Below are 14,735 nucleotides of genomic sequence, written 5' to 3'. Positions count from 1 at the left end.
AGATTGTTTAGCATAAGTAGTTAACAGATATTCTAAGGGACAATTCAAGGTAAAGTGGCCCGTTAACATCCCTGCAGTCATAGGACAAAAAAAAGGTGAGGCTTAGTGGTTTACAGATTGTTGTAATAAGCCATAAATGAACTCACATAGAAAAATGATAAAAGACAAAAACACCATATCACCCCTGGGTGAACACTTTTCACAAAGCAATATCTGACCTCTCAGTCCTCAGCCTCAAATGAAACTTGCACATTTTCAGAAGACGAGCCTTGAAACTTAAATCATTACTTTGTAGGACACTCAAAATAATGGTTTAAATAAAGACACTAGATTTCTGTAGTGCTGTTGTAGCCGTGTAGGTCCCAGGATATTAGAAAGACAAGGTGGGTGAGGTAAAATCTGTATTGGACCCACTTCTGTTGGGAAGAGAGACAAGTTTTCGAGCTTTTCAAAGAGCTCTGTATGCTCAAAAGCTTGTCTCTCTCACCAACAGAAGTTGTTCCAATAAATGATATTACCTCACCCACCTTATCTTTGGCTTTGCATGTCAAAACTTCCTTAAAATGGGACTGAGAGGGTTAAATTTTTAAACCTGAAAGCGAGAAAAATAGTTAATAGTTTATCCATCACAAGGAAGTGAATTGATAGTATTATTTTATGGTGGGGCATGCTTAGTGCATACACAAGATGCCTTCGTTCCGTTGGGACAGGAGAGCGTTGATTGTGATTATTTTTGGGATAGTGACTGCAGTGCTTTGGATATTATGCATTTGGCAGCTTGTCCTCAGGTTTAAAACAGGTAATAAAAATATCTTTCTGCTTTATCTAGTTTACAAAAGGATATTATTAATACTGACTGAGTTCTTAGTGCCATCAGCTTCTTGAGCAGGAATGTCTCTTCTTGTCATTGTTGTTTATCCCAGGATATTAGAGACACAAAGTGGGTGAGATAATACTTTTTCTTGCTAGGATGACCATATGTCCTGCTTTGGACAGGACAATCTCTTTTTTAAGCCCTGTCTTAGTGGCCCCAACTTTTTTGGCAAAAGTGGGTATTTGTCCTGTTTGCTCTTGCCAACTGATTAAATGCCAATTTTTGTCAAAAAAGTGGTGGGTGGTGCAGAGGAATCGGTGGGGTGTGAGCAGCGATGCCAGCCCCTTGTAGAGGGGGAGGCAGGGTTCCAGCGACCCCAGCCTTCCCTCAGGTGAGTGGCTTGGGCCAGCTCCGTGCAGGGCAGGGGGGGGGGAGAGTAGTTACTTGCATATTGAAGTATTTTCTCTTTGAGTGTTTGGGTGGCCCATTTGGGTGGCAATATACTCAGGGGCACTGGGATGGGGGGGGCCAAGGGGCCCTGCCCCTCCCACTTTTGAAAGTGGACGGGCCTGGCCCATCCACTTTTCGCCACTGGCCCAGGCCCTCTGCTCCTCTTCTTACCCCTGAGGCCCGACCCCCTGGCCAGGCTGGAAACTGGAGCCCACATTGGTAAGAGTGGCCTGGGGAGCTGTGGACCCTCCACCTGCCCAGGGTGAGGGGCCCAGGAGCAATCCTGGGCAGATGGAGGGTCCGTGGCTCCCCACAGCTGCCTGAATGGCTCTTACCCTGGCCCGGCTGTGGCTCTTTGGCCCCACCCCCAAGCCGTGTTGGCAGCCAGAGTTACACAGGTAGCTGTGGGGAGCCACAGACCCTGGCTTTTGTATGCAGAAAAACAGTTGTGGCACTGATGGGCAATGGAGTTTTTATAGCATGTTAGGAGGGCCTCAGAAAGAAAAAGATTGAGAACCCCTGTTTTATTGGACCAGCTTCTGTTGGTGAGAGAGAAAAGCTTACACAGAGCTCTTCTTTAGGTCTGGGAAATGTCCTCAGTGTCACAGCTAAACACATGGTGGAACAGATTGTTAGTGTAAGTAGTTAACACATATTTAAGGAACCATTCAAAGTGAAGAGGCTTGTTAACACTTCTCCAGTTACAGGGTGCAGTGGTGAAGGGAGGGAAAAAAAAAGGAAAAAAAAAAGCTGGGGCAGTGTTAAGTGGGTTATAGATTGTTGTATAAAGCCATAAATCCCAGTGTTTCTTTTCAGTTCATGATTTTATGAATGATGAATTTAAGCTCCAAGGCTCATCTTTTGAAGGTGTGCAGATTTCGTCTGAGGATGAGGATGGAAGAGTCAGATATAGAGTGATCACTTTATGAAGTATTCATCTCCTGGTGATACGGTGTTTTTGTCTATCATTTTTTCTGTGTTAGTTCATTTGAGAGCAGACTAATTGTCTGGTTTCACCCACATAGTTGTTACTGGGGCATTTAGTGCACTGGACAAGGAATACCACATGTTGTGATAGGCATGAGTAGAACCCATGGCTCTTGAAAGGTGTGCTGTTGGGGGTGTTGATCATAGTAGCAGTGGAGATGTGCCTATAGGTTTTGCATCTCTTGTTCTGGCAGGGCCTGGTGCTGCTCTGAGTTGGTGTGTCTTGGTGGGGGGAACTTACTTCTGTGATGAGTAGAGCCCTGTGTGGATACAAAATTTATATCCACGGATGCAGATATCCATGGACATAAAGCAGATATCTGCGGAGCTGCAGGACTCTATGAGGAATCGCAGCAGTGCAAGCAGCATCATGTTGGGCTACCGCTTGCAGGAGCCAGCACTCAGCCCGGCCAGGTCCTCCAGTGTGGCTGTACCAACCCCATCCCTCCCCACTGGGATGGGCACCAGGCTCACCGGCAGCTGCTCCTCGTTGTGCTAGTGTGTGCAAGCGGCTCCATTCTCCCAGATGGGAGTCCCTTCCACATGGCAGTCTGCATCTCCTTTATCCACACAGGGCTCTAGTGTGAGCTTGGCAAGGTTGGGATGGTTGTTTGAAGACCATGAGAGGGGGTTCAGGAAAGATTTCTTTCAGGATATGGTCCCCGTCAAGTAATTGTTTAGTGATATCCCCTATGGCAGTGGTTCTCAAACTTTTGTACTGGTGACCCCTTTCACACAGCAAGTCTCTGAGTGTGACCCCTTCCTTATAAATTAAAAGCACTTTTTAATATACTTAACACCATTATCAATGCTGGAGGCAAAGGAGAGTTTGGGGTGGAGGCTGACAGCTCGCAACCCCCCATGTAATAGCCTCACCACTCCCTGAGGGGTCCAAACCCCCAGTTTGAGAACCCAGGCCCTATGGGTTCTTGTGGTAGGTGACACCCAGAGATGCCTGGTCAGAAGGGGTGTTACTTCCGTATTGAGTATCAGAGGGGTAGCCGTGTTAGTCTGGATCTGTAAAAGCAGCAAAGAATCCTGTGGCACCTTATAGACTAAAAGACGTTTTGGAGCATGAGTTTTCGTGGGTGAATACCCACTTCGTCAGATGCATATAGTGGAAATTTCCAGGGGCAGGTATATATATGCAAGCAAGCTAGAGATAATGAGGTTAGTTCAATCAGGGAGGATGAGGCCCTGTTCTAGCAGTTGAGGTGTGAAAATCAAGGGAGGAGAAACTGGTTTTGTAGTTGGCAAGCCATTCACAGTCTTTGTTTAATCCTGAGCTGATGGTGTCAAATTTGCAGATGAATTGAAGCTCAGCAGTTTCTCTTTGAAGTCTGGTCCTGAAGTTTTTTTGCTGCAGGATGGCCACCTTAAGGTTTGCTATAGTGTGGCCAGGGAGGTTGAAGTGTTCTCCTACAGGTTTCTGTATGTTGCCATTCCTAATATCTAATTTGTGTCCATTTATCCATTTCCATAGAGACTGTCCAGTTTGGCCGATGTACATAGCAGAGGGGCATTGCTGGCATATGATGGTATATAGTACATTGGTGGACGTGCAGGTGAATGAACCGGTGATGGTGTGGCCGATCTGGTTAGGTCCTGTGATGGTGTCGCTGGTGTAGGTATGTGGGCAGAGTTGGCATCGAGGTTTGTTGCATGGATTGGTTCCTGAGCTAGAGTTACTATGGTGCGGTGTGCAGTTACTGGTGAGAATATGTTTCAGGTTGGCAGGTTGTCTGTGGGCGAGGACTGGCCTGCCACCCAAGGCCTGTGAAAGTGTGGGATCATTGTCCAGGATGGGTTGTAGATCCCTGATGATGCGTTGGAGGGGTTTTAGCTGGGGACTGTATGTGATGGCCAGTGGAGTCCTGTTGGTTTCTTTCTTGGGTTTGTCTTGCAGTAGGAGGCTTCTGGGTACACGTCTGGCTCTGTTGATCTGTTTCCTTATTTCCTCGTGCGGGTATTGTAGTTTTGAGAATGCTTGGTGGAGATTTTGTAGGTGTTGGTCTCTGTCTGAGGGGTTAGAGCAGATGCGGTTATACCTCAGTGCTTGGCTGTAGAAAAATGGATCATGTGATGTGCCCGGGACGGAAGCTGGAGGCATGAAGGTAGGTATAGAGGTCGGTAGGTTTTCGGTATAGGGTGGTGGTAATGTGACCATCACTTATTTGCACCGTGGTGTCTAGGAAGTGGACCTCCCGTGTAGATTGGTCCAGGCTGAGGTTGATGGTGGGGTGGAAGCTGTTGAAATCGCGGCGGAATTTTTCCAGAGTCTCCTTCCCATGGGTCCAGATGATGAAGATGTCATCAATGTAGCGTAGGTAGAGAAGGGGCATGAGTGGATGAGAGCTGAGGAAGCGTTGTTCCAGGTCGGCCATAAAAATATTGGCATATTGTGAGGCCATGCGGGTGCCCATAGCAGTGCCACTGTTCTGGAGATATATATTGTCATCAAATTTGAAATAGTTGTGTGTGAGGATAAAGGCACAAAGCTCAGCAACCAGTTGTGCTGTGGCATCATCACGGATACTGTTCCTGACAGCTTGTATTCCATCTGTGTGTGGGATGTTTGTGCAGAGAGCCTCTACGTCCATGGTGGCAAGGATGGTGTTTTCTGGAAGGTCACCAATGCCTTGTAGTTTCCTCAGGAAATCAGTGGTGTCACAGAGGTAGCTGGGAGTGCTGGTGGCATAGGGTCTGAGTAGAGAGTCCACATATCCAGACAGTCCTTCAGTGAGAGTGCCAATGCTCGAGAAGATGGGGCGTCCAGGATTTCTGGGTTTGTGGATCTTGGGTAGTAGATACCCTTAGAGCCCCGACCAGGGTTACTGTATGTTGATTTGTTCCGGTGTTAGTGTAGGGAATGTCCTGAGTAGATGGTGCAGTTTCTTAGTGTATTCCTCAGTGGGATCTGAAGGAAGTGGCCTGTAGAATTTGGTGTTGGAGAGTTGTCTGGCGGCCTCCTTTTGGTAGTCAGACCTGTTCATGATGACAACAGCACCTCCTTTATCAGCCTCTTTGATGATAATGTCAGGGTGGTTTCTGAGGCTGTGGATGGCATTGCATTCTGCACGACTTAGGTTATGAGGCAAGCGATGTTGTTTTTCCACAATTTCTGCCTGTGCATGTCGGCAGAAGCATTCAATGTATAGGTCCAGACTGTCATTTCGACCCTCAGGAGGAGTCCATGTGGAGTTCTTCTTGTGCTGTTGGTGGGAGGGTACCTGTGTATTCCGTATTGAAGTAGTTTCTCTTCGAGTATTTGGGTGGCCCATTCCATGATGCGATCTACTCAGGGGCACTGGAATGGGATGACCAAGAGGCCCTACCCCTCCCACTTTTGAAAGTGGACGGGCCTGGCCCGTTCACTTTTTGCCACTGGCCAGGCCCCCTGCCCCTCTTCTTGCTCCCTGGCTAGGCTGGAAACTGGAGTCCACATGGATAAGAGTGGCCTGGGGAGCCTGGGCAGCTGAGGGGCGCTGCGGAGTCTCTACCTGCCCAGGGTGAGTGGCCCAAGAGCAGTCCTGGGCAGATGGAGAGTCCGTGGCTCCCCACAGCAGCCTGAATGGCTCTTACCCTGGACCAGCTGTGGCTCTTTGGCCCCACCCCCAGGCCAGACTGGCAGCCAGAGCCAATTCTGGGTAAGAGCTGCACGGGCAGCTGTGGGGAGCCACAGACCCTCCACCTCTCCTGGGCGGGGGGGTCCAGGAATCAGGGATATAGTCTGGGGGCTGCTCTTGGGCCCCCCGAGCCAGGGCATGTGGAGAGGCCCGGGTTCCCCAGCCCAGCTCCAGCATCTGACTTGGCCAGGGGGGTGGAGGAAAGAGGGTGGGAATATGCGGGGCCACTGTGGGTGCAGGTTCTTGTGCCCCTCCACTTTTAGGAACAATTTGTCGCCCTTGGATCTGCTTCTCTGGTGGGGTGTCCTTGTCTGGTGAAGGTGGTTTTAAGTGTGTTAAGGTGTATATCCCGGACATTCTCCTCAGAGTGAATTCTGTGGAATCTGAATGCCTGGCTGTAGCATTTTAAGTGCATGCATATCTTCTCTCACCAACAGAAGTGGTCCAAAAAAAGATATTACCTCATCCACCTTGTGTTGTTGTCATAACATTTAAGGAGGTACTTTAAACTTTCTTTTAACTTTATTCGTATGCAATGTTTACATACAGAGTATTTTGTTTGCAGTGCATTTACGCTATATTTAATTCCTATAAAATAGCCTTGCAGAATTATTAGGAAAGTTTGCAGGCCCTGAATGATATTTAACTTGACTGTATTTCTGTCCTCTAAAAACAAACAAAAACAAACCCCCACCGTCAGCACCCCAAAAAACAACACACATGCCTTGGGCTAGTGGGTAAATAAAGTTTCATAAGGCTGCAGTAACATTTTAGTATACATAATATATACCACATTTAAATAAAACATATGCTTTGTAATAGCTATTTGTTACACTATTTGTTTTTCTATAAAATGTCCCATGACATTTTTAGATTTTGTTGAATATAAAGGAATGAATAGATGCATGTCTACACACATACACGTGGGCACATGTGGCCAAGAAAATCAGGCCCATAGGTGTATGTGTACTTATGCTTTTTGGTGCAAACATGTTGTCTTGTACACTAACATTATGCAAAAAATAATGTGTGAACACCCATTCAAAAGTTGATACGAATAGAAAGAATCAGACATTGCTTGGTGCCTTAATAGAAAAGGACACAAATATGATTTGCACACACCAGCCTTCTAGGAAACCTATGCAAATGTTCAATAAGGAAATTTTCATGAGAATTACCCACTGGAATGTCAATGAGGAGGGGAAATGCCTAAGAACAAGACCTGGCATGTAATTATATACCAGTTGATTAACCTTTGTCAAGTATTATCAACCTTTATGAATTTAACTATTCTGTATTTCTTGGATGTCACTCGGGAAGCTGAAAGTACAACATAATAATCGCCTTCATTCATCAGGGTAAGGAACTCTTTTGTGTGCTTGTGGCTTTGTCTTATTTGGAATTCAGCTATTTGTGGCCAGCAACTGGTGTAGCTGCACTAGTGCAAACCCCAAGTGTAGACAAGAAAAGCTGCAATTTGCATTGGTGCACCTAACTCCTGCTGGAAATTGGAGTAACCAATGCAAACCACGGCTTCTTTTTCCACTCCATACACTTAGGGCTTGCACCAGTACAGGAACACTAGCTGCTGGCAACAAAGGGCTGAAATGGAGGAGGGCTAATCTCAAGCATAGACAAGGCTTTAATTCCTATTTGCTATGCAGGGCCGGCTCTAACTTTTTTGCCACCCCACGCAAAAAAGAAGAGCGCCGCCCCGTTGTACCCCCGCCGCGAGCGCCGCTACGCCAAAGCCCCGCCTCCGAGCGTCACACTGCCCAAAGCCCTGCTCCCCAAGCGGCATGCCGCCTGAAGCCCCGCCCCCTCAGATCTCTGCGCCAAGCCCCCGCCCCCCCTCTGAGCGCAGCGCTGCTCTAAGCCCCCACCCCCCCAGGCTCTGTGCCAAGCCCCCGCCCCCCCTCCAAGCACCACGCTGCTCTAGGCTCCGACCCCTCCTCCGAGTGCTGTGCTGCTCTAAGCCCCCATCCCCCCTCTGAGTGCTGTGCCAAGTCCCTGCTCCTCCCGAGGGCCACGCAGCCGAAACAAAAAAAACCAACCCTCCAGCACTGCCCTGACGAATCAACCACCCCCCAAAAAAACAAGCATCGCCCCGCCGCAAGGTGCCTCCCCAAGCACGTGTTTGGTCAGCTGGTGCCTGGAGCCGGCCCTATTGCTATGGAACTTGGGCATGCTACATATAGTTTAGATCAGTAGTTCTCAACCAGGGCTCCAGAGCCCATTGGAGGGCTGCGAGCAGGTTTCAGGGGGCCCGCCAAGCAGGGCTGGCATTAGACTTGCTGGGGCCCAGGGCAAAGAGCCGAAGTCCCACTACCTGGGGCTGAAGCTCAGGGCTCCAAGCACTGCCACCCTGGGCTGAAGCTGAAGCCTGAGTAACTTAGCTTCATGGGGCCCCCTGTGGTGTGGGGCCCCAGGCAATTGCCCTGCTTGCTACGCCATAATGCCGGCTCTGACTTTTATATGCAGAAAAACAGCTGTGGCACAGATGCACTGTGAAATTTTTATAGCATTTATAAAGAAAAAGGTTGAGAATCCCTGATTTAGATGGTCACTTTTAAAACCTTGTCTGGGAGTTTCAGTATTGTCAATACTCATGGAAGTTGATGTTTTTCTGAGAACTGCAGCTCATGAGATTGTGATTATATGAGAATCTTAGCTTTCATTAAAAAGAAAAATTAAGATTCTAGGCATCATCAGTTAGGAGAAAAGGTTGAAAATGTGAACCCTAAAGGCTCAAAAGGCAAATCAAAAGAACCCCAAATTATTAAAATTTCATGATTTTTAAGCCAATGTCATGATTTTGGGGACCCGTTTTATGATTTTTGAACACTTGGGCTTGGCAATACTGGAATATTTTTTGTCTGAAGAGGGTACTGGTTCCCTTCCCTCAAATAAAAGAGTTTGAAAAGAGAAATCCATGCAAAATGGTGAATGTGGAGACAGAAAACTCTAATCACATGAACAGAGCAGCGAAGCAGGGTTGAAACTAGACAGCAACAAATACAGCTGTAGTCCCCATCTTGGATTTGGCAGAATTTGTGGGATTCAAATTTTGATGCAGAATTAAATATGTTTGAAAATTCTGAAGTAAGGCAGACACTCCGTGCCAGCTTCTGCTCTTGGCTGCCTGGCTGACTCGGCGTGGGAGCTATGTTTGTGCAAAAGCTGACCTTTTGTCATCATGGCCTTGTGATTTTCTTGTTTTGTTTTAAAATGGTGTGATTTCAGGCTGGAATGTCAGCCTTATCTTTTTTCATTCCTCTTTACAATTTATGACTAACACAGCCTCAGCTAGGCCTGCACTATGCACCCTAGATCTGTGTGCGGATCTACCCCGTTCCTGCCCTTAAGAGGGTTGGGGTTCTATAGGTTAGGATAAACCAGGAATGGCTGAGTGGGGCTGGGATGAACAAGGATCCCTCACCAACACTGAGGGGAATCTCTTCACAACTTCAATATAGCCTGAGGCTGCACTTCTGAGAAGAGGCTGTCTGGGTTCTTTGTCTGCTAGAGCAGTGATTCTCAAACTTTTGTACTGGGTGACCCCTTTCACATAGCAAGCCTCAGAGTGCGACCCCCCTCTTATAAATGAAATGTTATGTTACTTGTAATTAGGCTATGACCTTGAGGGCCCATTTAGGCAAATGGGTTATAGGTTATATTTTGTTGCAGTTATTGTATAGCCTTGAATAGTTTTCTATTAGTTGACAGTGTGACAGCTTTGTCTTTATAAAGAAAAAAAGGGCAGACATTTATTTTTAAAGAAATCTTAAAGTTTTCAGAGCTTCACAGAATGGAATAAATACTGTGGAACGTCCTGAAATTTCAGTGATTTGTGGTTTTTCTTCCATTCCTAATGTTGTCTCTCTCTCTCTTTTTTTTCTGGTAGGATTTTAATGAATAATTTGCATTCTCCTTCGGAAACACTGTCTCAGCAAGATCATGAGAGTGGCAGTAGGCTCTTTGCCTGACTGGCCAGGCACTCAAAGAATATACGTTCATGTTATAAATGGGACATGGTTTTATTAGGTTTTGTAAAAATGCCAGCATGATCAGAAGTGATACACTTGGCAATTCACAGAATGTGTTCTGAAGTGGTGTATTCAATAGCCTACTGAGTATAATATACTGATGTAGTATGTGTATGTGTCCATGTATCTCACCAATGGCTAGCCTCTTATGTCTACAATGTAATTAAAAAAAAGTTCCACCAAGCCTCAGAGCCCAGGTCAATTGACTCAGGCTTGTGGGGCTTGGGTTGGGGGGGCTAAAAATAGCAGCATAACTGTTCTGCTTTGGGCTGGAGCCTGGGTTCTGAGAGTCACTCCCACTTGTGGAGTTCAGAGCCCAGGCTCTAGCTCAGGGGTGGGCAAACTTTTTGGCCTGAGGGCTGCATCGGGTTTCGTAAATTGTATGGAGGGCCCGGTTAGGGGAGGGGGTCGTGGCTTGGCCCTCACCTGCTCCCCCCGGACTCCTGCCCTATCCAATCCCACCTGTTCCCTGACGGTCCCTCTGGGATCCCTGCTCCATCCACACACTCCCACTTCCTGTCTCCTGACTGCCCCTGGATCCCCGCCGCCACATCCAACCCCTCCTCTCATTCCAGACGGCCCCCCTGGGACACCTGCCCCATCCAACAACCCCTTCTCCCTGTCCCCTGACTGCCTCTAAAGCTCCTGCCCCTGACTGTCCCCAGCCGCCCCATCCAACCCCTCCCTCCTTCCTGACTGCCTCCCCGGGACCCCTGCCCCCATTCAACCCCCTGTTCCTCCCCCGACTGCCCTGCCCCCTATGCATACCCACACCCCCTGACAACCACCCCAAACTGCCCTGCCCTCTATCCAACCCCCCCTGCTCCCTGCCCCCTTACTGCACTGCCTGGAGCACCGGTGGCTGGCGGCGCTACAGCTGCGCTGCCTGGCTGGAGCTGGGCCACTCTGCTGCCGCACAGCACAGAGCACGGGGTCAGGCCAGGCTCTGCAGCTGTGTTGCCTCAGGAACTCACAGCCCCGCCGCCCAGAGCATTGTGCCGGCGGTGAAGTGAGTGAGCTGAGGCTGCAGGGAAGGGGGGACAACAGGGGAGGGGCCGGGGGCTAGCCTCCCAGGCCAGGAGCTCGGGGGCAGGGCAGGAAGGTCCCGAGGGCCGGATGTGGCCCATGGGCCATAGTTTTCCCATCTCTGCTCTAGCCCAAGCCTGAATGCCTACACTGCAATGTTTAGCCCTGCAGTCCAGGCTCCACAAGCTGGAGTCAGATGACCCAGGCCAGCCATGGCCATGCTGCAGTTCTTTTATTGCAATGTAGATGTATCAAGGGTATGTCTACATTTGAATTGGGAAGTGTGATTCGCACCATGTGTCAACATACCCGTGCTAGCTTGGCTTGAGTTAGCACCCAAGAATGCAGTGTCTTCGCAGCAGTGTAGGCGGCAGCTACCCATGCAGGAACCCAGGAGGTTGGGTGGAATAATACGTGGGGTGGCTAGCCTGAGCAGCCACCTGAGCTGCCCTGGGCACGCTGCTATTCTGAGGCACTACCTTCAGCAGAGCTAGTGCAGGTACATCTTCACAAGTTGGGAAGCACACCTCCCAGCTGAAATGTTGACATATCCTAAGACTGCAACAGCTTGCTACATACTCAGACCTGAAGGAATTACTCCTCTAGCTTAATGGTAGGCGGTGGTGGTGCAGTGGGTCCTCAGTTTGATTCCATCTGATGCTCAAGGTAGCTTTACACATGTGGCCACTGTGTGTTTGTTACATGCGCATGCATCAAAGTGATTTTTCAATTGCTTTATCATGTTTATTATTGAGCACAGCCTATTCCTCAGTGAGGGCTCTGTTCGTGCCAGCTGTTGTGCTCTCCATTTTTCTTGCGGCTCTGTTCAAAATATGTGTCTAGAATTGTTTTCACTGAAAAAAAATGGATTTTTCTTTTCCCAGTCTCTCATGACTCAAAGATAACTGCAGGGATTTGTACTCAAATGCCTGAATAAAAAAAATCTCTCTCCAGCCAGAGACTAGGTGTGGGAATTTACAGCTCCAAAACTGAATGTGAAAATAAAGGGTATTCATGGGAAGTTTTACAGCCTCCATTATAGTAAGTACTACCAGGTGTCTGTGATAAAAAAACAAACAGCTGATTCCCTATCTATGCCCTGTACTTCCCTTTCGTATACTCCAATGGACCTGATTACATTGTCCTGGAAGATACAAGTTAAAAAACAGGTGCAGCCATGCTAATTCCTCTTATATGACCTTGGTGGTAGAGCTCCCTGAGCTGCTCCTTCGGATTGCTCTTCTAGTTGCAGGTTAAAAGAAAACAGTGCATTTAGTTCTGCTGTCAGTTATACCACTGTAAATCTAGAGTGATGCCACTGAAGTTAGGGGAGTTAACTTGAGATCTGGGATCCAGTCTAAAGTCTTTCAATTGATTTGAATCAGAGAGGGATTGGGTCTTTAGAGTGGTGCAATGGAGAGCAGATTTTGGCTCAGTGGGTTTAACCATTAGAAGAGACTGGAACTGATCAAATATTTTATACAAACTGACTTATTAAAATCTTTCAGCCAAATTCTGCTTTCAGTTACACTGGTGTAAATCAGGAGTATTTCCATTGCCTTAATTGGAATTATTCCAGATTTAAAGCAGAGTTTGACCCTATATTGTTTAAATGCCATAATAATATCTAATTCTTACATAACATTTTTTAATCTATAGATCTTAAAGTGCTTTACAAAGAAGATCAGTATGGAGAAACTGAGGCACGGGGCGGTAAATGAATTGTCCAGCATCGCTCAGCAGGCCAGTGGCAAACCCAGGAATAGAACTCCTGAGTCCCTGGAGCCAAGAGCTAGATATTATTACTTATCAATATTCTGGGACATTTGCTATTCCTACAATAGTTTTGCAAGTGGCTTTGGGGAAGTGCTTATTTCCACTAAACTCCATTTTGCTTTATTAAATGGAATTAATTTTTATTTTGAGCTTACATTGTATAATGACATAGTAACCAATATGTGGAAGAGTTTTTTCATATTCTTAGATGTACATGCTTTTCCAGAGTGCAGTTTATGTGAGTCTTTGGTCCTCATTGCAGATCCCAGAAGTTTCACATTAGGTTGTTGTACGTGTAATAGTGATAATACTGGAAGGGTACAGTAGTATAGACACAACAACATAGTGGCGATACAACATATGGCCACTTTCTTCTAATAAAATAACCTGTTTTTGTTAATATATCCAATTTAAATGCAGGGAAGAAGGACAAGTGCTGGAACTGGGACAGGTGTCTCCTAAAACAGGCACATGCACAATGTGTAGTTCTATTTGGGTTGTCTGCAGCCTCAGTGATGCTGGGTTTGCAGGCATTCGTGCATTTTATAAATTACACACAGAGCCCCTGGCTCAACCTAGAACTCTTCTTAGTGATTCTGGTCTGTGCGATTGTCCTTCTGTCTGTAGTATTTCTGGGGCCCTTTGCCACCATAGAATCAATGACTCTCATCTTGCACGGAGCTCCATGTGGAATCTCATTGAAATCATCCAGGTTCTACATAGGTGCAGGAGTTCACCCACGTGGAGCTCCTTGAAGAACTGGGGCCTAAGCGGGTAGGCATATACTGCAGCTGGGAGGGGTGATTTCTAGCCCAGGTAGAGAGACTTGCACTAGCTTAGCTCAAGCTAGCGTGCTAAAAATAAGTGTGGAGTTTGCAGCATAGGTGGTGGCTCAAGCTACACAACTGAGTCCAAGCCCACCTGACGCCCTGGGTCTGAGTGTGGGTGGCTAGCTCGAGCCTCCGCCAATGTTATTTCAATAGCCACACTGCTATTTTTAGCATGCCAGCTCAGGTGGAGCTAGCGCACATCTGTCTAGCCATGTTGGGAATCACACCTACCAGCTGCAGTGTAGGTGTATCCTAAACACCTAAGCCGTAGACTCAGCTCCTCCTGTTGTGGAGGCTCTACAGAACAACCTTTGCCTAAGTTTTTAAGGGAGCCCCAAAGCAGAGATGGGACGCTTCTGCACTATACTCTTGCTGCTGCTGGCAATATTTTGGCAGGTTGGGGATGGAAACGGAACATCTGTGTCGTATCTGTTGGAATGTGACTAATAGAATATAATGAAAGCATTGTGATGGCTCTTTCATTTGTCAATTTTTTTCTTTTTTAAACAGAAACCTTATCCCCATCCCCATCCCCATCGCCTCTGCTCTGTAAAAACAAGGGACAGTATAGAAATGGAGTCTGCTTTTGCACAGAAGAATGGATAGGACGACGTTGTGAGATAGGTGAGTGTGAATAATGTTATTTTTATGAATCAGTCAGAGAAGCTGGGGGGTACTCTGCTTGTTACAGGATTGGATTCTTGTGCAATAATATTATTCATGTACTAGCTGGGACTGTTTATTTCAGCCATTTCTGTTGTGTTTTTAAAAGACGAGTATCAGAGGGATGCATTTAGTTTCATCCGACTATGGCCTGTTTCTAGACAACTTAGGCTTCTGTTTGAACCACTGACCATCACAATGGCCTAAAACTCTGAATCAGACTGGAGGTGCTGATACCGCTTCGTGCAGGAGAGAGCCAGTTCCACGGCAAAAGTAATTGGCCAAGATGGGAGCCTATCCCTGGCTTGTAGGGTGAAGGCCAGTTTCTACCCTTGAATCTCTCGCCCCCATGTCACCTTCAGCCAGGGAATGGACTGATGGCTCAATATCAGCTTTCCAGCATGCAAGGAATGTTTAGGTTAAAGTTTTAGGAACTTTTGGGCTATAACTCACGTTTAAATATCATCAGATTCACCAGCCCCTATTTTGTTGCTACTCAAACATTTGTAGAAGGAGA

General features: G+C 47.2%; 1 protein-coding gene across 1 annotated transcript in view; it reads left to right on the top strand.

The window, feature by feature from the left end:
* Positions 1-687: 687 nt before the first annotated feature.
* The window catches only part of ADGRG7 (adhesion G protein-coupled receptor G7), a 56,616-nt gene continuing 42,568 nt past the window's right edge, over positions 688-14,735 (top strand). Inside the window, exons 1-2 of the mRNA XM_030552573.1 lie at positions 688-799; positions 14,066-14,179. Of these exons, the coding sequence (XP_030408433.1) occupies positions 688-799; positions 14,066-14,179 (226 nt within the window). The remainder of the gene's footprint in view (positions 800-14,065; positions 14,180-14,735) is intronic.

This window comes from Gopherus evgoodei, chromosome 1, assembly GCF_007399415.2.
Source record: "Gopherus evgoodei ecotype Sinaloan lineage chromosome 1, rGopEvg1_v1.p, whole genome shotgun sequence".
In the NCBI taxonomy this organism is placed as follows: domain Eukaryota; kingdom Metazoa; phylum Chordata; order Testudines; family Testudinidae; genus Gopherus; species Gopherus evgoodei.
This window is presented reverse-complemented; position numbering and strand designations above follow the sequence as displayed.